Source organism: Leptinotarsa decemlineata, unplaced genomic scaffold (genome assembly GCF_025532065.1).
Source record: "Leptinotarsa decemlineata unplaced genomic scaffold, Ldec_3_MD MMD2_tig00001393_RagTag_RagTag, whole genome shotgun sequence".
Taxonomy (NCBI): domain Eukaryota; kingdom Metazoa; phylum Arthropoda; class Insecta; order Coleoptera; family Chrysomelidae; genus Leptinotarsa; species Leptinotarsa decemlineata.
The window spans coordinates 8640191-8667610 of record NW_027412562.1 but is presented as its reverse complement, the minus strand read 5'-3'; the positions used below and the strand labels follow the sequence as shown (position 1 = coordinate 8667610).

At 35.8% G+C, this 27420-nt stretch overlaps 1 protein-coding gene across 2 annotated transcripts in view; it reads left to right on the top strand.

Moving 5' to 3' along the window:
• Positions 1-1928: 1928 nt before the first annotated feature.
• RunxA (RUNX family transcription factor Runt related A) overlaps positions 1929-27420 on the top strand; it is a 99980-nt gene continuing 74488 nt past the window's right edge. The window contains exon 1 of one of the 2 annotated variants that reach the window (XM_074175952.1): positions 1929-2964. In XM_074175952.1, the coding sequence (XP_074032053.1) occupies positions 2541-2964 (424 nt within the window). In that variant the 5' untranslated portion in view covers positions 1929-2540. The remainder of the gene's footprint in view (positions 2965-27420) is intronic. The other variant, XM_074175951.1, reaches the window with a different exon arrangement.

The window sequence follows — 27420 nt, the reverse complement described above, 5'->3', positions numbered from 1 at the left end:
ATGACTGCAGAGGACTAACAAAAAATAAAAGCTGTGACAACCAGTATTGTCTCATCTATCGGGGAGAAATCGGACGAATCGTTTCTATGAATTGTACGTTAGATTTTTCTTCAGGTTCCTTCACATAATCCGCAGCGTTCTCACACAGATCAAAATGCCAAACGTGAACAGTAACTTCAAGAATTGGGTCTACCAGAAACCTTGGGAATGTCATGATAATATCGATGAAACAAGGAAATATTCAAATGAGGAGACACCAGAAACTTCGGAGTAGTAGAACACACGCCCGGATAATACATACACTGGTTCAAATGAAAATTCAAAGAGGTTAACAACGCAACAAGCAACATCGCGTGCAGAAATTAGCCGACACTCGACGGAAATCCATAACGTAACCAGGTAACATCACATTGTTTATTTCCACTGTACATTCACAAAACCGCAACATTCGTTTCACAAAACACTAGCTTCCTCAGGACTGTATGACTACGTCTGACGAAGCCATTGTATATTGAAACATTCTAGTGAAAATCTTACTGTAAAGTGTTACTTGAATACTGAATATTGATATGGTGGAAGTTGATGAAAAACCGTTTCAGCAGAAAAACAAATCATTGGAATCATCAATCAAAAATATTCTGTTACTTTTATTATTCGAATAATAATAATATAATGGATGTTATAGATGTCAAAATTTCGATTAAGCGGCAACAATGTATGTGGTATTGTTGAAACATTCAAATGTTTTTGGTGATATATACCAAAAACAACTTGTAACTCAACAAAAAACAAAAAAATAAAAGTATATTTCTAAGTTTTGCAAACCTCACATTTTCCGCTTTGTGGCTCTAAGGCGAACAGAGTGTATTTATTGTTTTCTGAAACATTAAAATACTATTTTTATAGGAATCATTTTGTTTCATTCACAAGCTGTTGAATTCGAAGATAAGAGGAATAATTAGACATATATCTATTTCTGAAAATTTGATTAGGAATCAATAAAGAACCAATCACGTAGACATTTTACAAGAAAAGGATTTCCAGCAGTCATACAAATCAAATACTATTTAAATTTGTATTTATACCCGTTCTTTATAATATGAATTGCTGAGATGTGAGAGATGTTCTCTTCAAATAATTGTCAACGTAGATAAATATATTGACTTTCTCAACTCATTTCGTTTTTCGATTCTAGAGTTAAAAACATGCCCACGTCTTGCGATACCTTCATACCCACCAATTTCAAGCATAAGAGTTATGATTCGAAACACTAAACTTGACGTCATTCAAGAACAAACAAATCTAACTTCGCAACTACCAAATTTACCTATCAGCCTCACTACTCGTTATAATACACTCGATACTTTCCTGAAGTTTGCACAAGAATTACAAAACAAACTTCCCCAAAACAAATAAAGCCCTAAATCCTTCGCCTCCGTTTTATCCTGCTCACCGCTACATCCTTTCCGCGGTGTATCACGTTAGGATAATAGCCACATCACGGCACCACGTTGCCAAATACAAAACATATGACAATCCGTCCAAAGCACGCTGCAGCCCGTCTCACTCCATACGTGACGCCTGCGTCTAGCGTGCTGTGGCCAAAAAACCGCGTTGAAATTCCGTCTCTTTCTCCTACGGGATAATTGGTATCAAGCTGTCTTCCACCGGAGTGAGGCCCAGCCTGCTCTGACCGCAAACAAGATGGGTCTCTCTTACACTCTATCTGCTCTCTATCAGACATGTACCCCTTTATGTTAGCTTCTGTTTTAATCTAGCTATTTCCCCTCTCTGTCTCTCCCGTTTCGGGGGTGTACGGTGTTCCCCTGATAAGTAAAGGGTTATCAAACGCGCGGTAGCTGCTGCTTTAACAGACAACACTTATGTCGCTTGTCTTCCTCTAACTGTTGGGTCCCGTGTGTATTTTTGGAAGCGACGTACATGCCGACCCGTTTTTGTTAGTTAATCAACAACATACCGGCTAAATCTTTAGTTTTGGTTTAAATGTCGGCGAGCGAAATAGACACAGCGGTAGCTTCGCTCACCAATCCTAAAAACACATGCATCACGCGGAAAATCTAACAATAATCAACCGACGCAGCTCTCATTAAAAAGTCATCGGGAAGTTGCACACCTGATCAAGTGGCGGCTAATATGTGAGTGCGTTATACCGATTCCCCACCCCTATAAAAAAGTTCATTCAGAAAAAGTGTTGACATGTGTTGCTAGGCAACCCCGCGATCGTGTGGCGTGGGATTTTTTGAATGACATGTGGAATTTAACTCGCTGAATTCGAATAAATTGTTATCGGTTTTGTGCTACATACTTTTTAATCGGATTGCCGGATATTACGGTTTTGTTTGTCGCTATTTAAACTTTCAATCACTTGCTATTGTTGCACTGACATAACTGTTAACACTATGGCCACTCATGGACAAACGCAACTCTTTTCGAATCATAAGATGAATGTCGCCAAAAGCAAACCTTTCCCAAACTTCAAGAATCTCCGCCAACTACCAAAGTGCTAAGAACTATTGTTTATGTTTGGTGACTGGAAACTACCCAACATGCACTTGACCAACACCCCTTCAGGCACTGGCGTTACGGCCTCCACCCCCGAAGGAACTACCAGCCTGATTCAGGACACGTACACCAAAATGACCTCGGACATCCTGGCCGAGAGGACCCTGAACGATTTCCTGAGTGAGCATCCTGGGGAACTCATAAGAACTGGGAGTCCTTTGTTTGTTTGTACCGTTTTACCTCCTCATTGGAGGTCGAACAAGACATTACCAGTGGCTTTCAAAGTGGTGGCGTTAGGTGACATCGGAGACGGGACTGTGGTGACTGTTAAAGCTGGGAATGATGAGAACTATTGTGCGGAGTTGAGGAACTGTACGGCTGTTATGAAGAATCAAGTAGCTAAATTTAATGATCTTAGGTTTGTTGGAAGGAGTGGAAGAGGTGAGCATGGAGTAGTTTTTTTTTGTTGAAGCGTAGTAGCGTAATTCAATAAATATAACGTCATCGAGTGCAATGTTGGGGACTCTAATCGTACTGCCCTCCAAACTTCAAAATAAACTTGAATTTATTTTCTCCGTCTTCAATTTTGGGTTTGAAGTGTGAGTACTATATGAATACAAATATTATTCTCTATCGGGAGACATGAGTAGGAGATTTTTACAAGAAAAACTTTAGACCAGTTTAACAACTTCAAAACACGTGGAATTTGCATGCTGCCATTATTTGTTATATTCAGAAACAGATGAGACGTAACTTTTAGCCAATTATTAGAATCACTTTCGAGAATTTTGAAATTTTTATAAAAAAATATTTTCGACGTAACACTGGCGGAATGGCTAGTATTCACCTTTCTTATTTAAAATATATAGTTTTGACAGGTATGAGAATGAAGGGCGTAGTTTATTTATTAAGACACAAAAAAGTATTTTGGACTTAATATTTTGAACAAAGAAGCACTTACCTTTCTGTCAAAACTAAGATAAAACGAGCTCAGAACTAGTAACAGACTGTCAATCCAAACCGATAGGTATTATATTTATTTAACCAAAATCAGGTGAATCGTATAATATTACATTCATTTGAAGATCGTGGACGAAAATAACTGGCAAAATAACATGACGATATCAGTTAAAATGAGAAAATGTTATCATTATTGTATGGAAACTCAATACTCTTGACAAAAATCTTGGTTGAGGAAATGATAACAAAAATATGCTACAAAATTCAAGCAACAGTTCATCGTGAGATTTCCAGTGGACATGATAACGTTTGAGAAAGCTTTTGAATAGTCAATTTCATCACCTGGAATCAAAACCTTCCTGGTTACATTCATTCCTCTCCTCCCATGTTATTTTCCACTTTTCGTCTATTTTTCCTCTTTGATATAGTAGTTGTCCCTTTTTTGAAATGCCCCCTTTGGATGCTGTGAATATTTTCAAAGACAAAAATATTTTGTCATTGTTTTTTTTTATTGCTGCACTGGAGAATTTTGGGTTTAATTCAATCAACGAAGTTCAGAAATAGCCTTTATAATGTATAAACAATACTGATAGAAATTACAAACATATCACAAACGTATCATACGTTTGTGATATCATACATATCACAACGTATCATAGTTATAGTTATTATCAGTATTATTTATTAGTGCCGGCAATATTTCTTTTTTCTGTAGTTTTTGTGATTGAGATACAATATTCCATAGAGTTAGTTTCTGTTATAACTGGTACTTTAACAAGTAAAGATTGCAGACCACAAAAAAAAAGATATACATTACCAAGGGATGACCAATTTTCAAGAATACAAACCTTGCCAAATTGATCACCAAAAACTGAATTGCTTATTGATGAACAAGCAAACATTGGTAATAAAATAGTCATGCAAAAACTGAAGGAGGTCAGTTTGAATCCAGAACGCCTTGCTAGAATCGCGGAGCTTCTTTCACGTAACAAAACCAGACGGTTGCTGAGAAATGAACATTAATGGAAAAACATCTTTTCACAGATGAAACAATTGTAGAAGCCAGATGAACGTGATCGAGTATGGTAAATAACTGGGAAACAGTTTGCAGAATGTAAGCTTGTACAAAACGTTGGCTTCGGAGTTCTATTATGCTTTGGAGAGGAATTAATTGGAAGATGGCACGGAGCTTTTACCATTTTTATCGAACTGCTTTCTGTTGTTTTTCGTTCAATGGTAGCTGTCTAACTCGTTCAGTTCTTTCATGTCTCCAGAAAGGAGACATGAAAGAACTGTGAAAGGCTTATTGTGTTCTTCCTTTTATCTTTGCACCCATTTCATCAATATTGTTTCCTGTAATTGGTTGAGCAGTTTGTCTGTTGGATGATTGTCGTTCTCTTCTGGACATGATTTTATTCGCATAGTTGATAAATTTTTTGTCTCACGTACCTACTCAAAACATGCTAAAATGTATTTACCCGTGAAATCATTCAGAGCAAAATTCTTCTCCATTGAGGACCACGTGTTCAGTTTTTTTATGTGAAGGTTTTTACCTATATATTCTCAAATGAGAGTTCTCAATACTTTTGATATCTCTCAATAGCAAAATTTTTGTAACGTAAGTTTCAGTGAACTCATAGTTGGTTTACGGCCCATATATGTCCATCAATAAAAGGTAAAATTGGAACATCTGGTATGATGAAATTCAGGAATCACAGGCAATGAACACGTTCCAAAACTTGCACTTTTTACCCAACACCAGAATTATTGCAGAAGTGCTCAGAGGAGTATTGTAGTTCTGGTGTTTGTTTCGGAACTTGGTCATTGCCTGTGATTCCTGAATGTTCTTCCAGACAAGTCGTATATTCTAGTTTTTATAGACATTTCCAGATTAGTATCGTCCCCACTTCTAGGATCCATCAATCTTCAAAGTGTAGCCCAAATGGCGATCTGTTCATTCGAGAATATATTGAAGATTTGACCAACATTTCATTCCGATCAGTATATTCGTTCATCTCAGTACTGCAACCTATGGGTCTCGAAAATAATTTTAATCTATTCGAATTCGAAAACCATGTGAATGTTACGAAGACCAATTTCTCAATACAAATGGTCAGCAATCGAAAAACAAGTGTACTGTCTCCCCAATAATTTCAGATGTCTAAAACATTCTCGGGTCCATTCAACTTTCTTTGATTGATTCCACTGACAACTCATAAGACTCTTACTGCGTAACTTATCGCTGGTGGAGTTTCATATTAATGAAAATGATCTTCATTACCTGATACTCCAATTATTAGGCGAAGTCGTTAAATTGAATGTCTGCTTTTTTCCAAATCTCCTTTCGAAAGTCCACAAAAAGGCTATTGAAAAGGAAAGGGATATTGGAAATAAATCAACTTTAGTATCAGCTCCAATTTACTCTAAATTGGTTATGACATCAGGAGAATTTATTTTTTCAAGGGTTCATTGAAAAAGGGTAGGACATCAAAGTTTTCAGTGCTTCTTGGTGGTGTTTTATGCATTTCATTCAACTGAGGCTCGTAAGGTGTTCTGTTTTGATTGTTGTTCAAAGGTTACAAAGGTGACTATGGCAAGCAAATACGTCGGATGGTTTCAATAAGAATTTTGATGTGATAAAATTCAGAATCTTTATGTGTCCACACAAAGTGAACGGTTTCAGGTTAGCTCTGGTTAGTGAGTCCTGTTGTTTCTTCCGTCACACGGAGGAGCAGAGATAGAAGATTAAATAGTACATCTAGAGTTACAGCGAGGCATATAGAAAATGTTCCTGAAGAATCAATCATATTTCGATACAACTATAGGTTTTATTCACTTTTTACATTCAGGCAAACATAAGTTTGATGATATACTTAGGATTATCACCATTCATGTCTTTCTGATTAGAAATTTTCCTCCAGAATAGCGCAGCCACGAGTTAATTCCATCGGATCATTCTGCTAATTTGTGAACATGCTTGTTCTGTACTACATCAGACTTTTAGATTTGGCAACAGATGATTTGTCTCTATGTTACTGTATTATGGTGGCCACCGGAACAAAAAATATCTTCATTGTTGACAATGTAGAAAAATTAAACCGTATTTGGTACGGTGTTGAATGGAATAAATATTGAACCAAATCCACGATACTAATCTACATCTGGAACAGTTCGTTCTCCAAAGTAATGAAACGAATCTGACCGTAACGGAATTTCAGGAAATAAAAGGTGGCGAACACGAGAGGGAATTCCCCTTTTAATTTGATGAGTACATGGAATTAGGGTAGATGTTCAGAGAAGTGCTTTGTTTAATCGATAATGTGTGCACAGTAGATTCATCATTTTGTCTACAATAACATGTGATAATATAATTTGAAAGTAGAAAAAGATTGCGTGGAAATTTAAATTTGGAAAATAGAGATGAAAGGACCCCATATTGTTGTGACGATTATTGAATATTGAGAATATCTGAGAAAGTGTATCATCCCTACAAGGCTTCCAAACTCAAACTAAGAAGATGTGATGCCTATTTTCATGTATTTTTTATAAAACAGTATTTCTAAATTCTCACTTCCTTCTGACTATCGTCTCCTGCTTGGAAACCAGAAAGCAGTATGTGGAAGAACAAAACAAATGTAACCCGTATCTGGCCAATTCTAAAAAAGACAGCGGTAAACGGAAATATTTTTCAAACACCAGAACAAAAATATTGTCTCTCGTTCTGGAGTATCAAATGAACGAATATTTTATTTCAGTTATCACAGATCAATTGCTGCATTTCTAGCCTAAGGCACACGTGTGCTAGTTCTTTTGAGAAATATCGGGAATCTTTGGCAGTGGATTTGGATACATTCCACTATAATTGATATCGGGGATACTCCAGGTTTACGTTTTGCAACCAAAATTGAAGTGTCCAATTTTCTTTGGGATGGATTTTTGCATCTATACTTGTAAGTGCGAAATTCACTCACTTACCACTCATTCGTCTCTGTTTCTTCGTACTGGTGAATTCTAGGAAGCTAAAATTCGGTATATAGATGCTAATTAGGTCTCAGAAAGGATTTTCAAATATTCTTGAAGGAGCGCCCCCTATGGGGGTAGAAGGGGCGCGTTTCTCCATGGCACTAAATTTCCGGTAGGTGAATTCATATAAAGTATCAGCATTGCACCCGTGCGGAACCGAGCCGGATCACTAGTATATTAATGAAGCTGATTCGCCTTAGGAATTAATTGTTTCACTCATTCAATATAATGTGCTGTCTAATACACATGTTTGTAAATGAAAGTAAGCTTCATGTTTCCTGGAAAGCAGCAACCAAGTCAACTACATCAGGAAGAATCTGAAAATGATTTTGAAACGAGTATTCATAATTCTTCAAAAACACACAGTTTTGTCTTTTTACCGGCAATTTTTGATGGCCTGTAAGCTCAGTTGCCAAACATTATTTGAAACTTCCGGTGGGTGAATTCATATTATGTATCGGCATTGCACCCGTGCGGAGCCGAGGCGGGTTGCTATTATTGTAATCTGTTGTATTCAATATAATGTGCTGTCTAATACACAGGTTGAAAGTGAGCTTCATATTTCCTGGAAAGCTGCAACCAAATTATCAAGAAGAATCTAAAAATGATTCTGAAACGAGTATTTAGAATTCTTCAAACAGAACACAGTCTTGTCATTTTCCCACCTATTTTTGATGGCTTGTAAGCTCATTAGCCAAACGTTATTTGAAACTTCTTCTCTTCATACAAAGCAAAGTAACTCTTCTCATTGGTGACCATCCTTTGATAATAATTTCAACAATGTTCCAGCACCCATCAGAGACAACTTGTCGTTGTCCAATGAACAATGGTGTTCCGTATCTGTAGAGTAGGGAGGGTGACTGTAGACTCACATTACTTGTGACCACATGTAACCCATTGTACATCCTCCCGAGGAGTTGTCCTCCTAGGTGATCGTCCATCCTGAGCTTTCCAGGTCACTAGGAAACATCTCGTTTATATTGGCAGGTGTAAGCCAAGACTCGTCGATCACACACTCTCTTTGGCAACCTTGAGGTGAGGCACCTTCCAAAACCGTTGTGCGGCTTCCTTTTTGAGGTTCCCTCCGTGGAGATGCACAAGTGAGGGAGCTTTCCTGCAGGGGCAGCTGGTTCCTTGCCTTAATTCAAGGCGGAGCTCTTGGCGCCCGCCGCAGGAAGTGCCTTTGATGTTGGAGGTGATCTGTTATGTCTAGCCTCATTCCAAGGGGTAGATTGGAGTGGACATTTTCTCCACTTCTGTTATTATTACAAATGTTTGTACAAATGTCTTTAAATTTCAATGTAGCTATCTGAGTTCAAGCTAAATTCTCTTGAACCAAAATAGGACTGGAGATGAAAAATAAAGATTGAAGATATCCAGCTGTTGTGACACACAATGATCATACAAAAGTACTAATGAAAATAATGAGTTGATATTCGCCCAATTTCTGTGGTCATCAGTAGGAAGAATAACTTCAAAGCAGATCTAGCCATAAAAGTTCGACTATGAACATTTTCATTTTACTAAGAGGACTGAACAAATATCTGAAAAAAAAATTGATATTGAAGGACTCAGAATTTTCATATATCTATGATCATCTAGATTTGTGTATGAATACGAGTTCGAATATGAATCAATCAGTGCGTTGAATACAGTAATTTATAAAGTATATTACCAAGAGATCTGTCGGAAAAATCGGTTGAAATTTATTTTTCCGTTAATTAGCTGTCGTCCCCTTATGAGCTACAACTCTCAAAAGTCGAAACTTGTGCGAGCTGAGAATAAACGAGGCCTTACTTCGAAAAGTGCGATTCCTAGCACGAGTTGTACGATAGGCAGTGAATATTAATCGTCCGGCTTGCCGTCTTGAACCAGCGTTTCTCCCGACGGTAGATTGAATGAGTGGAACAAACAACACATGCCAAACCAATCACCTACCGTTCCGGTACCGGTTGGTTGGGTTGGAATAATTAGAGACAACCCGAAAAAATTCATACTACAAGAAATATAGGGATCAGAACAGAAAATTAAGAAAAAAACTTAAAAACTGAAAATTCAAGATGTTCTCTTTACTTTCAGAGGGTTCGATTAGATGTCCAAACTGAAAACTCTACATCTAATTCATGAATTAACAAGTCTGCAAATACGAAGCCAACAATAAACTGTAATGGTGGGTTGAACCTAAACATATACATCTTTGTTTTGGGGTTAAAGCAACTGCCATCATCTATAAAGGATATAAACTTTTGCATGTTTGTAAATAATGGTGGCAATGAGAACCATATCAATAATAACATTGAAAATGATCCTAAAAGTACTTCGTTTTCATTTTGTACTAACAGATTTAAAAATTCAACGAGTTATTAGGGTTCAGGAAAAAAAAATTCCAGAATCACATGACAAAGTATACTTCCAATTTGAAAATAAAAAATATGAAGGGAATGTTCTTTTCAGAAAGACCTGTTTAGAAACAGATCAAAACTGAATACAAAACGAGAGCTAAAATAAATCGTGTAGTTAAAAATTCATATTATAGTTACCTAGGCATGAATAATAATAATAATATTCATTTGTAGTTTCATATAAATACAATAAATATACAATCTATGAAAATGATTAAAAAAACTACAAATAAGGCTAGAAACAACATGTACCGGAAGGGTACTGAATTTGACCATTGACATGGGTTATGATGGCTGTGGTTTGTGGCTCATTCGCATACGCCTGCGACCTAAGGAAACTCAACTAAAACAGTCTAACAATTCAGGCCAAAAGAAGTTGGCAATCATGGACCTATAGTGCTCGCAGTTGACAGCGATGGCAGTTGACGTCGTCCTCGAAGAAATATGGACCGAAGTTGCCGCCAGACCAAAATCTACACCGTACAATGACTTTTTCGGATTGCATTGGACGCTCTTGGACCTCATGTGGATTGGTTATGTCCCAAATTCGACAATTTTGTTCATTCACGTACCTACCCTTTCATCCAGTAATGGACCTCATCGCTAAAGATGATTTCTCGATGAAAATCAGGGTCATCTGCTCCAGAACCATTCATCGAACACATGTCGTTGTCTATGGTCATTTTCCTTCAGTTTCTGGGTCAGATGAATTTTGTACATGTGCATGTACATGTACATGTACATGTGCATGTACATTCCATAAAATTCGCAAAATTGTGGTCTGCGAAAGCCTAAGTTTCTGTGAGCGACGCCTCCCGGATTCTCCTGCACACTTTCACAGATACCTGCGATGTTTCCGGCAGATCTAGCGTTTCGTTGACGTACGGGTGTTGGTTGATCGTTTACTGAAGCAGTGAACACAAATTTATCCACCACATTGCGGATAGTCCTTTCATAAGGACGATTTTGGTGACCATAAAATGGGAGAATCGCGCGGTACGGTGCTTGAAAATTACACCCAACAGACTGAATAAATGACAACAAATTTTCTTTTCCGAAATGATTATTCAGATGCACAAGAATCCACTTTGTCTACTGTGAATGTATATTACCACTAATTTTCATCAATAAAGTTCAATTTTGAGAAGTGAACACCTTCATTTCAAATTTCTGTTTAAGTTTTCATGAATAAGTAAAAGTCGTTGCTAAGATAACTATTAATAACAATAACATCAGCTAGAAAGTTTCCTCCCGCCTTAAGGTAAGCTCTCAATCTCATTCAAAGCTTGGAGATTTCAACGTTGGTGTACATAAGAAAACCGAGGAAAACCTTAAAAGGAAACTTCCTTGGGTCGGCGCATGTTCAAGAGGCGGAATATTGTGCGGCGGATAACCAACACCGTTCCGGAAACTGTCAACAGATTATAAAAGTTAATCTGCCATAAAATAAACTGTTTGTCTAACCCTTTTCATTTCTCATCACTCTCCGCTAAAACCGACTCCAAACTGATAGGATTTAATTTAAAAATAAAGTTTGGATTGGGATTAGCGCTGAAAAACATTTGCTTTTTATGCTGGTCTTCTGTTTATTCTCTGGTTTTTGGGATTTCAAAGGGAATGCACAATCGTCTCTCTGATCGTGATAGAAATTAGGGTGAGCTTCAATTGTTTTTTTAAAATTGCTTTTTTGACCGGGAACTTTGTTTCATTTTCAGAGATTCTCGTTTAAGAATGAGTGTAATAGTCTGACAGGGGTTTCACATTGTTTGATATTTCGTAATCGTTATTTTCAATATGTGAATAGGTTACCTAATTGTGTACATTTTTCTCTTGTTTACTGCTTCAAACTAGGTTTATGAATACATCCATCTGATATTTCATAATATTAATTTATTTATTTATACATTTTGAGAGCTCTCTTTTATGCTCCTAATCAATCTAAATAATATTTCTTCTATTAATCATTTGATAGAGAAATCAATACTTTCCATTGATCACTTTTGTAAAAACTTGTTAACGGCTTTAATAAAATCACATCTAAAGTACAGAGTACAAAGTTGGAATGGCAATATTTTATATGTACAGTGACAACGAAATTGTTTAGGGATGAGATAAAATTATTGTAGGGAAACTTACACTAATGATTTAAATGAATTGATGGTTGTTGCCGTGGTAGAGAGATCTTCATGAAAAATGAGACTTTCTATGTTTTTTACTACTTTCATTTGTAAGTAACATTTTCAAACTAATACAATACACTGAAAATTATTTGATAATATCAGCCGTTATTTATCTGAACATAGAATAACAGAGATATACCTAACTCAATTGAGTACCTGAATTTTGTTTACCCGTAACAATGTGCGTACACTTATTTGAAAACCGGTAAGTAAACTAGATATATTCGATTATTCAGCAGGTTACATCCGCAATGCTTATGCTTATGAATTTTTAAAAATTCCAAGGAGTTCTATCCTTCAGCGTCGTTAAGTCAAGTCCTTCAACTACGAAAGTGGTGTCATCTGCATTAGCTACTGTTCGAATTGTTGACAGTCTTTGAAAATAGTCCATAAGCTCAGTAGCGTATATCAAAATTAATGAAGGATCCAATGTTGAAACCTATGGAACACCCTGCTCAATGGTTACTTATTGACAGATTATTTCCAACGCTAATGTGTTGATCTTCATGTTTCAACTAGGATTTCATCAGTACTAGAACATCGAAGGCCCTGGTGAAGTCTATGAACAATCCACAAATATGAATTTACTGTTGGGTGCTCAATAAACTCATGAAGTAATGTTTTTATACTTATTTCTTCAGTGAAACCTTGTTGTTTATCTGAAAAAGTTTGTTTGTTGTGAAGGTAGACATTATTCGATATTTTATATTCAAACCAAACTATATCAAATCAAATTTCAGCACCTCAATTCCATTCCTCAATTTATCAGATCTGCTCATCAACTGTCCTCATTAGATAGTTATATCAATTTGAAATAATCTAAATATTCCTTCCACTTTACCACTGTCACCATTGAGACAGTTTGAAGCTTCCTAATATGCCTCAAAAGCAAAATGCATTGGGTTCAGACGAGATATCCCTCAAAATGATTAATCTCGTTGACTCTTTTTTGATAAATCACTTCATCTTCCTCATGAATTCTATTATAACCAGTTGCAAATTTCCAAATTATTGAAAAGATGGATTGGTTATCCCTCTGTCTGGGTGTAACTCACCTACAGCCCTTTCTGACCTGAGACTAATCACAATTATCCCGTGTCTCTTTTAAGTAGTGGAATTGATACTGGAAGATCAGAATTATAATTGTGTAAATAAAAATCATGTTATAACACCTATTCAATCAGCATTTAGACCTCAGCATAGTACCACCACGGCTCTTCTGTCAATTACAGACGATCTTTTTAAAGCTGTAGATGATTTGAATGTGACTTGTTCAGTACTTTTGGATCATAACAAAGCTTTCGACACTATTGATCACGAGATTTTGAGTCTACTTTGGTTTTTCTCGGAAAGCAGTGTCAGAGAATGCCACAAGGATCTATTCTCCGGCCCTTACTTTTTAGCTTGTACATCTGCGATTTTTATCAGTTTGTAAAAATGAAATATACGTCACTTTGCTGACGACACGCAGTTATACTTCGCCTCGTGATTCTACATCTGCTCAGTAATCTATTAATACAATCTTCAAGCTATCTTCGACATTTTCACAGCCCATAAGCTCAAGCTCAATCCTACTAAGTCTGCAATGACCCAAGAAGTTCAGAGAGCGCACCAACTCCACTTTTCAAGTCCGCATCGAATATGAAATACTTCCTTCCATGACTGAGATGATAAACTTAATATTGTGTTTTAATTCGCTTCACTAAACATGTCAGCTATCTGAACCTCAATTCTTATAACGTCCTCAGGCAGCTGTGTCCAAATCGTGATTTGCTCAAAACAAAGCTGAAAATTAGACTTTGCGAGTCACTGATCATGTCAAAAACTTTTTATTGCGACAGTATTCATAGACCTGCTTCAAGACAATCGGATGCTCTTCAGCATATTCGAAATAGCTGTCTACGTTTTTCGTTTGGTATCGGGAAATATGACTATATATCTTCAGCAATGCAAGAATCAGGATGGTTAAAAGTTGAGAAACTTACAAAACTGCATCTACTCACCAACACACATGAAGTTTTGATATTTAGTCAACCTGATTATTTGCTGAAGGGGCTTAGAACATTCTCAACAAGTTTTACCACACGGAACAGTGCAGTTCTATCCATCACCGAAAAAAAAATATTCCACCTTCACCCGCTGCTTCTCGTATAATGCACCCAAATATTATAATCAACTACCTTGCGAATTTCGATCATACACCATCGTAAACTTTAAAAAAAGACTGAAGACTTATTTATCTCATTAGCCTCTTGTCCGTTCCCGACCTTGGCATTACAAAATGGAATTTTCTACAGCGATTGCATACATTTATTATCATGAAAGTATCGCTGTTAACTCGACTTTTTTGTAATTGTTTGATTATTGCTATTTCCAGGTTGACTTAAAAAACAGCCTTGGCTGATACTCCGCCTATTCACTTTCATACTGAAAGTTGTTCTCTTCTTTCTTCCTTTGTCTGTTTTAATTGTAATTTTATGGTGAATGAAGACGTATTATTATTTTTATTTGATTGAATTTGTCCATCGAATACCATGATGATCATTCATCACTTCCAAATTTTTTATATGATTTCCTTCGGAATCAACTCTCGAATATTTGTATCCTTGTGTTTTTTGTATTCTTAACCATTAAATTTTTTATCGTTTCCTCGTTTCAAATCATCATTACCTTCCACCAAGAAACATTGTTAAACATATTGTTGGACTCCACCTGTTTTCAATGACAAGCCGAGCTGGAAGACGACGATAACATTTGTCCTTACAAAGACGCCATCTTTGGGATCGACAAAAGACTGAAATCATGGATGTCAATAATAGAAGATCCGTGGTCAAGGCAATGAATCCCGTCTGGCAGTCAATGTCTTTGTTTTTATAACTGATCGCCTCTAGGAACCCCGTTCATCGTTGATATTCTTAAGAGGCAGAACAGTCTTTTTCCTTGTAGTAGCAACTAACAAAAAAGTCCCGGGCCTCTGAAAGAAAACGCGTTTTTATTGTTCAAAATTGGCTTTATTCATCAACGTAATCTGCATTAAGAACCATACAATCATTCCAGAGCGTTCTAACATTTCAATACTACTTTTGTAGAACGATTTATCTTTTCCCTCGAAATAGGTCCCAGTTTCAGCAACAACCTTTTCATTCGATCAATATTTTTTACCGGTGAGCAGTTTTTGAGGTTTGCGTACAGCCAGTAGTCATTGGGAGCCAAATCTGGCGAATACGGTGGATGTGGGAGCAATTCGAAGTTCAATTCATGTGATTTTGCCATTGTTTTGATTGACTTGTGACACGATGCGTTATCTTGATAAAACAATTTTTTTTTTGCTAGATGCGGTCGTTTCTGTGCAATTTCGGCTTTCTAATGCTTCATTAACGAAACCTAATATTCATTGTTAATTGTATTTTCCTGCTCGATGGATATTACATCATGCACATCCCAAAATAACGAGGCCATAACCTTTCCAGTTGATTGCTGTGCTTTCGGGCGCTTTGGAGACGAGGTTCACCAGTTGCTCTCCACTCAGATGACGATCGTTTTGATTCCGGAGTGAAGTGATGAATCTATGTTTCATCCATTGTCACATATCGACGCAAAAATTCCGGTTTGTTATATTCAACCATGGGCAAACACTGCACAGAATCATCAAGATATTGTTGTTATTGGTTGCGAGGCACCCACTTTTAACAAAGCTTTCTCGTAGTCAAATGCTCATGCAATGTAAGGCCAACACGTTCTTTTGATACATTTACAATGTCAGCTAATTCATGCAACTTCACCTTTCAATCACTCAAAACGTTTTTGTGGATTTTTTTAAATGTGTTACTACCTCTATCGGACGTCCACTACATTCTGCATCATCGATGTGTCTACGACCACTTTTGAAGTCAACAGGCCAACGTTTATTTGTTATTTCTCATGGAACAAAGTCCTTATAACACTTTTACAGCTATTGCTTCGCTTAAACAGTATATTTTTCCATCTAGCAGTGTGAAATTAAAACACGAAAGCGTTTATGATCCACAATAACAGCATAATATAGCACAATAACTCACAAACCCATGAGTAGAATATGAAATTTCAACAGCTTTCTTCTGAAGGTTAGTACTAACTGAAAAAGTGTTGAATGCAATAAGGCCAGCCCCATCTGTGTGCTAGGCTCGAGAATTTTCAGCCCACATGGTAACTCGTTTTTATAAGCCAGTCATTTTAGGTTTTTTAAACCTCAATCTGCGGAGAAACTTCAACTGAGCTGAATTTTGGTATACACTTTCATTAGAACGTTTTAATGAAGATGTGAAAAATCAACATTGATATCGTGCCGGTTAAAAAAGTTATGAGTGTCAAAAGTCACGAAAATCTCGCGACCTATGGCTCGGAGGTCAATAAAGGTCATTATAAAAATTATTTTTCATACGATTATCAACAAATATACTTATATTATAGAGATTTCGGAACTTAGTTAAATCTTCTATATATAATATATATGACCTCCACTGGCAGATGTTCCGTTCTTAACATTGTTCTGAACATTGTTCTGAGACCCGTCCCTTCATACCTGCTACTGCATGTCGGACTGTGTTCAGCTCAGTTGAAAAATATTTCTTGAGTGTTAAAGACGTCATTTTCGTAGTTTTGTGCTCTTGAACAGTTTTCATAATGAGTGATTAATGTTTCATATGTAATGAATCGTTATCTAGTGGTGACGTAGTAGAAGTTAAACGTGGTCTACAAACATTAAAAATGCTAGTGTCGGTAGAAGTGATGGTAACATTGAATATTTGAATACTGTGACATTTGTAAATGTTCACAGTAATTGTCGTAAAAATTATACGAACAATTTGAGTATTGCGGCCCTCAAATGACGCCAAGAAGAGCCGAGTACATCAATATTTCCGCGCAAAAAAAGAATTAATTTTTTTGGTTTCAAAAAATTTTGTTTGTTTTGTGGAGGAGAAGCAAGTGTTTTTACATGCTATGACCGGATGTGACACAATTTCAACACTTTCTGGGAAAGTAAAAATCAAAGTCATGAAGATGTTTGAAACAAGACCCGATTTACACAATTCTGCAGAAATATTCCAACAAGAAAATTGCGCTCGAGATGCCCTTGTCAATGCTGGAATACATTTTCTACTAGCAATGTACGGTGCTCAAAATCAGAAAATTCAATTGACAATTACAGATACTGCAGCTTTGCTAAACTAACAAGACAAAGCACAGCTGTGAAATCTCAATTATTTTCATCCACTTCTTCAGCAGCTTAACAGCATATTTATCGGGTCTATTATCAAATACAAACCTGGCTAGGAAAAGAAATTGATCCAGAACAGTGGGGTTGGGAGTTGAAAAATAATATATTACAACCAATAACAACTTTATTGCCACCTGCACCCGATGATCTACTAAACACAATCTTTTGTAATTGTAGAAAAGATTGTGACGGCAAATGTGGATGTGAAAAATTTGAATTGAGATGTTCTAAACCTTGTGGACACTGTCGTGGTCAGTGATTCTTAAACACAGAGTCCACTAGTGAAGAAAATGATGAAGATGTTGATTTAAATACAGCAATAAGTCCACTCGATGTTTTGTCAGCAACTTTTGATGAAGTTGAAATTGAGGATATCGACGACGAATGAAAATGAAAGAAAATTATATACAAATTTTTTTCCCTATTTTTCAATGTACAAATAAAAAATTATTGAACATAAAATAAAAAAAAAACATTTTATTACAGTTCATGGAAACGGTTGACTTTACAGAAAAATGCAAGAGACATTTTTGTAGATAATCGTATGAGGAATAAAATTTTTATAATGACCTTCATTGACCTAAGAGCCATAGGTCGCGAGATAGTCCCGAAAAACTGATTTTCGTGACCTTTTGACCCTTATAACTTTTTAGCCGGCACGATATCAAAGTCAATTTTTCACATCTTCATTAAAACGCCATAATAAAAGTTTATACCAAAATTCAGCACAGTAGGAATTTTCCGCAGATAAAACCTTAAATGACTGGACTCTTACTCTTTGGTTCATTTTATTCATTAATTTTTTTTCTCCTCATATATATGTTTATTTTATTGAAGAATTATGATCAAATGAGGTAATTTTGTTAATTTTTGTAATAGGCACCGTGTACATCATTCCTGGAATTATCTTGAAAATAAATTTTCATGAAATTCAGTATACACTATTCGAGTTATATCATAGTGATGGCCACTTTCATGTTTACAGCTTCATTCAGATACACCAGTACGTTAATATGAAAAATGTTTACTATCACAGTGACATGCACAGAAACTGATTCACATCTTCATACAGAAAGTTTGAAGATATAATTAAAATAATATGTCTACACTACTTTATATTTTAATTTTTGAAATTGTATTCATTAGTATACCAATTTCTGCTGAACCCACGCACAGGTATATCCTTCTGTAGGATTTCTATATTTATTCGGAAATTGTCTCGTACAATTTGTGACATTCGAATTGAATGCGAACTGTGGGTAACTTTGTTATTGAGAGGTCAATGTTTTCATCTGGTGCAGATTTTTTTGGCGAAGACAAATATTGTCACAGCTTCACATCCATTCAGTATCCCAAACTGAATCATTTTGTTATAACATCCTGTATAATGTAAACTTTTTTCAAAATGTCAGACTTTCACAATGAGTAATTATGTCATTGGTCACTATTCCTTTGTGAGTTTAGACTTACCTCATACATGGAAAAAGCCAACATTGGCAGGAAATTCCACACACTCTCCCTGTATCACAACATTGATCCGCAAAATACCCTAGTAGTTCCATACAAAATGGCGATGATATCAAAATTGTAGCATGCAATTTCAGCCAATGTAATTACCCAATACATCACTTCCAAAACAGAAAATGTTCAATTTGATTTTTTGAGGTCATAATTGAGTTGATGAAAACCGATGCACAAAACAGAGAAATTGTGATGTATCCACATAAATGAAGTTTTGTTCATCGTTATATGAAGTTACGAGTATGGTGGATGACGACTGGAATGTAATTTCATAAATTCAGTTCATGTGTTGAACGATTGATATGATTGAATTTTGTACCGATTTTCTATCAATTATTGTTTTCTTGCGAGCAAACGAAAAGATATGTTACATATTTTCTGACAACAAATCTGTTATTTGTTTTTGATAATGGGAGCGCGTTTAGCTCTTATACGGAGGATCTTGAAGATGTGGAATTATAGTCGCAATAACATTTTCTAAAGTTCAATTCCAACTTGCTTCCAAATCTTCCAAGAAGATTTGGAAGCATATATCAACTGTTTGTGCCATATTCGACAAATCCAAAGGTGTTCATGACACAGAGATCTTTGAACTTTTCTGAGAAGTGTAACCATTGAATAGCTAAGTTACTTCACTCATTTTACCTTCACTTCCTTCACTGAAAACACACTCATTATTAGGTGTGTTTTGGAAGTAAATTAGCGATTCACGTTGGAATTGCATCGCTGAAGATTAAATCCATTTAAAAAAACTTTCTCAGGAAGTCCATTCCACATAAACGCAGTTTTCCAAATAGGAGAGTTCTCAAACAGTGATGTTCAAGGTATACTGAGTTGAACCTCGATGGGCAGCCACAGTCCGTCGCGTATTTCTGATATGTACCGCTCTTGGTGGAATCAAATGTGCCAAGTCACTTGAACACTTCCCGTGAAAGTATCCATAAAAGAGAGACAAATTCCCAACCTTTCTTCGATGTTCCAAAGTATCAAGGTAGCAAATGATGTTCGCGTCTCCAGTCTTTCAGATGCCTCTTTTCTGGTTGGAATCCAGCAGCTTCAGGGTATGCTACACGAGAAAAATACTCCAAAGAAGGTCTGATCCGAGCTCTATATAGCATTAAAAGTTGCTGAGATATGTAGTTTTCTAGTTCGGTACAGTGTTTTAAGCTTTTGAGAAGCAGCCGTTGCAATTCCAGCTACATGATTTCGCGAAAACATATCGTTTTCCATTTTATCCTCAACAAACTCATCGAAGCAGCAGAAAGCGAAATTATTTGTCCGGTTCGAATACATTTGTCTTTTTGGAGAAAATCGATGCCTAGATTTTTGTGGCATTGAATTGAACATAGTAGTTCCACCCCAATTCGCAATCACTTCTGGATCTTCATTAAGATACGCAACCTCCTGCTGCCGGTGAAGATGTACATCCGCTGCCGATGCTCTGGAATCCAAATGGAATGACGAGACAAGTATGCTGTGTCAGCTAAGCAATTTATTGTACAATGAAAAAAATTGAAGACAGTATGGATCCCTGGGGAATACCAGCGTTGATGGTAAAAGTATTCGAGAGATATACATCGACGGCAACAAGCCATAGCATTAAAATTTGGCTAGCAAACCCCATTGCCCCACACGGTCAAATGCCTTACAAATATCAAGCTCAACAGCTCTTGACTCTTCATGTTTACCGATTGCGTCATTCCAAATTTGGGTGACATACGATATAAATTTGCCTGTTGATCTTTGTTTCCGAATGATGATCGCTCAAAATCTTAAAGCCTTCCAAATATTCAAGTACATGGTGGTTTACGGCTTTCCCCATGATTTTTGATATCACTGACACCAAAGTGACTGATCTATAATTATTTGGAAAAATATTTTTGCCTTTTTTGGGAATAGGCTGAACGCGAGCAATCTCCCAACAAGAAGGAGAAACCCCTTTGTAAGACAGGTTGAGAAGGCTTTAAAATACTGATGCGAATTCATTCGCTCACTTACAAAGTGGAAACACCCCTGTATCTTTCGTAATTATTGGAGTAGCTCGGCAAATTTCAGTATCGGTAGATATACCGGCGACAGAACTGCATCTTGCGTAGTGTGGATCTTAGTGGTGGAATCAGGACATCAATTTTACTACTCATACAGGATTCTGCTGAAAATTGTTCAGTTCTAAAAAAACCAATGTATTTCATTTCTCATGAAAATACCCCTGTAAATTCTGTACTTATTGAAGTAGAATTTTTTTCACTTTTGACATCATCAACACGTGAACAAGACCAAGAAAATGAAACTTTTTCATGAAAAATTCATTGTTTGAGAGTAATTTAACTTTCAGTTCTACATAAATGATTACTTTCTCTGAAGAAATCATTTTATCTCACTTTTCATCGAAATACTTCTTATTGGAGTAAAAAAAACCTAACTTGATAAACAACTAGAAGTTATATTATTTCATGTACTTGCTGAATTGATGTCTGAATGGAAATCAAGGGTTGCCTTGGGAAGATGGCCATGGAAAACAGTTGCTTATTGATTTTTATTGTCTTGACAATATTGTTGAATTATACTATTGTTTCAACTCCCAAACCAGTTCTTATTGCTTTTGTTGTTTCTAGTACTATTTTTGTTCCTTGTAGCTCTATTTTTCCTATTGTTTCTGCTGTATTTTTGTCCCTAATGTTTTCTTATTGATGTGTTTGTGTTGGGAATTGTTCCTGTGTTCCAGTTGTTTCTCGTTCGTGAGTTCTTGTTCATATTCTAATATTTTGAAAGGTTTTATTTTAATCAACTTGTTTTGATGAAGAAAGTTCAACATGTCACGTCGATCAGTCCAAGAAAAATTTGAAATTGTTTTATTTGTTGGTGAAAGCGTGAGGTCTTATCGTGAAGCGGACGCTGAATTCGAAAGAAGACACCCACTAGAGGTACACCGTTCATAAAATATACACTCTTTTCGTGAGAACCGACCCATTAACTAAGGATAGAAAAATTGTACAAGAACATTTTGAAGATGATGCCATATTGGTGGTTCATCATATGGAGGTTTTTAAAAAAAGCTTAAAATGCATGCTTCCATAGTTCTACATACTCTGCTCGAAGGAGATCAAATCCGCCGTTGTGTAAATACTATGCATTCGAAATTTTTGTTTATTTTGAAGTACTTAATTATTTCAGAACGCGGGAAAATACTAGTATTTTTACTGAAGTTGGACTCTATTGGAAATGTTAATTTATTCCCATTTACTGTGAAAGAAAACTCAAAATTTTCATAATCTATGATTGCTGAGAATTTTTTGAAAAAATCTGCACCCAAAATTCTTTGTATGTTATCGTCGAATGATTCTATTATGGAGAATTTATGTGTGAACTCATTTTTGCTGACTTGTAAAGGTAAGTATAATGACCCTAGCGTATTTGTTGACCCTGAAATTCCGTCGATTTTTATTGTGTTTGAATAATCTATTGTAGACAAGTGTCTATTTACATGTTTGTGGAAAAGTGCGCTAATCGATGCACCTGAGTCGAGAATTAAATAAATTTCCTGATTATTGTAATTGAATCTGACATAGTTTAAACAGTGTATATCAAAATCAGCATAATTTTTCAGACTATTGGCCTTGAAAAAATATTTGCTCTTGTGAGCTGTTTTGATTTAATTCCTCGTTTTCTACACTATTTACTAAAAACATATTTTGTCTTCTGTTGTCTCTTCTAGTATTTCGATTTTGTTGGGGACGATAATTTGGTGAGTTTTGAGAGGGACGATTTTTATTCATGCAGTTTTGTTTTACCTGTTAAATTGTTGTTTTGAATGTACCTTGTATTCTTATGTCTGTTCGAACTGTTTTGATACCTGTTCCCGATTTGTCCTCTATACCTATTGTTGAAATTTTTGAAATTATGATTTTGTTTATTTCGAATGTGGAACAAAGTCGGGGTTGATGGTTGTCTTGTGTGAACTCGTCTTTTGCTCCATTAATTGCGTCTGTCAGTGTGTTGTAATTCCGAGCTTTTATGATAGTTCTAAGTTCTGTATTCTGTATACCTTTTGCGAAAACGTCAATTTCTAGTTTTTCATTCTCTTTCCCGAAAATTTCAATAGAAACTGTGTTGTCACCTGCCTGAGCTAAAGTAGGATCTGACATTAGTGTCCTTTCTAAGGTAACTTGAGTTACCTTGTTTTATATTCTGTAATTTAGTCGAAAGTGTTGGAGCTGATTGCTTTGGCAAAAAGTTAGTTTTCAAATCTTTTAATAAATTTGCGGCGGTGCTATAATTGTTTTTCATTCGAATTTTATCTCTGTGAGATATGCAAGCTTCAAGAACATAATTTATTAACGATTGTTTGCCTAAAGTGTCTAACGTAGGTTCATATAATTCAATTCCCTCTATTAACTAATACACGCCTTCAGTTGTGCCATTTAATTTTGACAATAAGTTAGCTGCTGTTTTGAAATCGAATTTGTTTCCACTCATGATTTTCTCTGTAATTATACCTATATCTATATTAGTGTTAAAACCTATTTCCCTAACTGAACTGATCCTATCATCCAAAATATTCTTTACTCTAGTAGATACTTTCTCTAATCTATGTTTTTTATAATTCTACTTGAGTAATTTCATTCTTAGTTGGCCCGCTACTATTAAACTCATGAACTAATTCATTAATAAATGAATTAACATTTTCTAACCTCTGATACCGTCTCTGCGTAGCTGCTTCACTTCGTTTTTCGTAAGAGTGTTTGCGAAGATTTTCTTCAAATTTCACCAGTTGTTCTTTAGCTTCTGTGAACTCCTTCAGAATATCTTTGCTGCTCATGAGCCCTGGATACTAACGTATTCTGATATTCTCCTTTTCACTTGGAATTAATACCTTCACGAGACCTTCGAAGTTCGCTTAACGCGATATGTCGTTCCATCGATTTTTTCATACCATCTCGCATTTTCCTCCATATAAAATAAATAATGACAATTGCAATGAATATTGAAATTGGAATTATCATTCCGTCGGTGTGTGTGAATTTGGTGGAACTGGATTGATTTGCAATATTTGATCCCGTGTCAGTAGTTTGTATCTGCAGTCTTTCTTCGTTTGTAACTTTTGATTCACACATTTTTAATTATATGGGTTTTTCTCTCCACACTGATTGGACTGGACTGGCAGGATCGCCATGAAATGTTGGGTTTTCCAGGTAGTTCAATTGAAACCAGTCATTACCAAGAGTTTCGTTTTATTCGTATTCAAGTTGACATCTTACATCGAAGAGTACATGCACACTAATGACTCGTTAGAATCGGGGTTATACAAAATTGGTTGCTCATCACTTATTATTTAATTGTTATATATTTGAACTGCAAACAGTTCAATGTACTGAAAAGGTGGCAATAATACATAATTAGGTCGAGCTGAGTTTAATGAACCTGCAACGTTTCTATACGTAGAATTGTTGAAAAGAATTGAATATAACACGAATTTGGTAACCTATTTGAAATGTAAAATATGTGACTTGAATCTTTATCACACATACACTTCGATTATTATAACTTTACCGATACGTCATCGTTGATGTGCATTTGAAATAAATCGCGAAATTGTGGTCAAATGTAAGACGAAGTGGCTAATATCCCGATAAAAATTATAACGGGTAGGTAATGACAATAACTTAACATTTTCAAATTTATAGAAATGTCGGATCCTAACAACCTCAAAAGTTAGTTTTTATGTAGATGTTAGTTAACGTTAACGTTAATATTAATATTAACAAACGAGTTTCCATTAAATTATCCGTGCATGGATGCAGAGACACTGTAAAACTGACGAAAACAATACTCAATAACATAAAACAATGATACTGTCAACTGTCAATATCATGCCTGGCAAATGTAGGTAAATTGTAAAACACTGTCGGCTGTTTGGTTATCTCTTTCCACAGTTATGAGTATTAATTGATCATCACTTCAACATAAGTCTTTGATTAGAAGACAAATGTTAACGAATTGTCATCTGTTCATAGCGGTTGATAGAAAGAGATGTTACATAGAGGGTGTGTGATTTCTATGATCATAAATTGATGACGCATCGGTAAAGTTAAAATAATCGAAGTGTACAGGAAAATTATCTCAATGAATTGAAATTTTTAATACTAATTTTAATACTAACCAAAATATCAGTCTCAGAGCGGTGCCTGTGTGTATTTATGTATATACACATGTTTGTTATTCATGAATAGTTTTCTATCTATGTCTATAGTTTGGATCGTTTTCCATTACTGTTTATTGAATTTCATTAATGACATCTTAGGTAGCATGTGAATGATCCTAAAAACGAATGAAGTTATTATCAAAATGTTTCTGAAAGTTCTGGAAGCGTTACCGGTTGATAGAATTGGTATCAACATCTCAATTCAATAACCAAAACGTTCGATTGTGATATATTGGGCTGTATCAACAAAAAAGAAAAATCGATCGATTGAAAGCCAGCAGTGTTGCGCGGCGTGTTTGAGGTGAAACACAAACCCTAATAGCGGGTTAAATACATCAAGTAGTGTGCATTTTTCACCAAAAGCTCACCTACACGCTCAATGGAATCCACAATCTCGTTAAGCGGCACTGAAAAACTCGGCGCCCATTTCGCGTCTGATTTCTTTGTTTTTTTTTCTTTATGAATGTTTGATTGATGTAAATTTCAGTCAAGTGAAGATATTTTTCATATACCCTCATTCTCACAAACCTCACGAGGTTTATGCATATAAATATGAAAAATATTAGGAGAAAATCTTATTGGCCTTTTATTTCTCCAATTTTATAGGTACATAAAATATAGGACACCTTAGCAGAAAAAAAGGAAGCAATCAAGTTAAAAACGAGCTACTTGTAAATATCACTCATAAGAACGCTACACCATGTAATACATGGGAGATTAGCGATATAAGAACTTATTTACCTGAAAATCTATCATCCTCAAAGTGTACTTCCCAAAGTTTCGGGTTGAAAACGCCATCTCGGCACCTCTATGAAATACTGTAGACCGAAACACATGTATTTTTTGTACTAGACTAATACTTTACTTCACGTTGGAAATAAGTATTTCCTATTCCTCACTTTGGGAAGTCAGTAAATATTTTCAATTAATAATTTCCTGGTATCACTTATTGTTTTATAATGTTAGTGTTCCTGATGTTGATTACTACTTGTTTTGATACCTAATTTTCACTTGATTTCCACCTGTTATCATTAGGCAAGAGAGTAAACAACGCGTTGTTTGGAATGAAGCCTTGGTAGCTGTATTGCTATGGATTTCATTTAATATTTTCGTTTTATAAATTTTCTGAGGCATCAAAAAATCTGTTATTATGAATTGTATCAACGATTTCAAGCATTTCTCTGATTAGAAAAAAAAATCCGAGCTGATGGGCCATATTCGAATGGAATTTGTAGTTCGAAACGTTTCGTCAATTACTGTGACAGTCATCATTAGTGGTATGTATTTACTTTTAATGGCGAGAACGGTTTTACTTGTGAATCTTAGAAAGGCGGTAGAGTCTATATCGTAGAGCTTGAGAATGCCGAAGTTGGTGATTATTTTCAGTTGGAATTGATGAATATTCATTGAGTTAGTTGGTTGGTTCCATTCAATATCTTGTTTGTTGAGTCACGTCTGAGCATCTTATAGGTTGCTGGGCATAGAAGATCAGACATTTCCTATTGGTAGTCCTTAATGTTCAGAACTGCCGTGTGGCGTTGCCGTCATCTAAAGATAGTATGATAATCTCCTTGTCAGAATTCAACTGTTGAAGAGCTGCACGTTCTTTGGCGCTGATGTTCGATTTTGGCGGCCTGGCGAACAAGAAGATTCGTTCAGATTCCCTTCAATATTCTCCGATTCCTCTTATGGCAATACACTAATAAATGATTCGATATTCGCCACTGTTTCCCTTTCAAAATACATTATTTGTAGTACCTAAATCATACACATCACAAAGAAAATGTAAAGAATCAAATACAAAATTAAATAAAAATAATCAAATGGGAACTGACGCCTAGCATGTTCCTTAATCACCTAATATGGTGAATCGGAGCAAAATTCAAGTATTCGTTTACAAAGTAGAAATTGTGATTTTGTGATTTCACGATTTCTTTTTTATTCAACTACTTCTTCATACTTCTCATCAAGTTTTTGTGTTGGTTGTTGTAGGTATGAATATTTGAGTTTTCAGTAAGCTTTTTTTCAAGGACAGAACACAAACACTACAGAAAAATCTTCAAGGCGCTCTTAGAGCGGTGCCTGTGCGAAAATAGTGATTCATATTGGAGTTGAATCGCTGAAGATCAAATCCATTTGGAAAAACGTTCTCAGAAGGTTTATTCCACATGAACGCCGATCACCAGATGAAAAAGTTCTCAGACAGTGAAGTTCGTGGTGTACTGACTTGAACATCAAAACAATGAGCAACCACAGTCCGTCGCGTATTTCTGATATATACCGCTTTTGGTCGAATCAAATGTGCCAAGTCACTGGAACACTTTCCGTGAAAGTATCTATTGAAAAGAAACA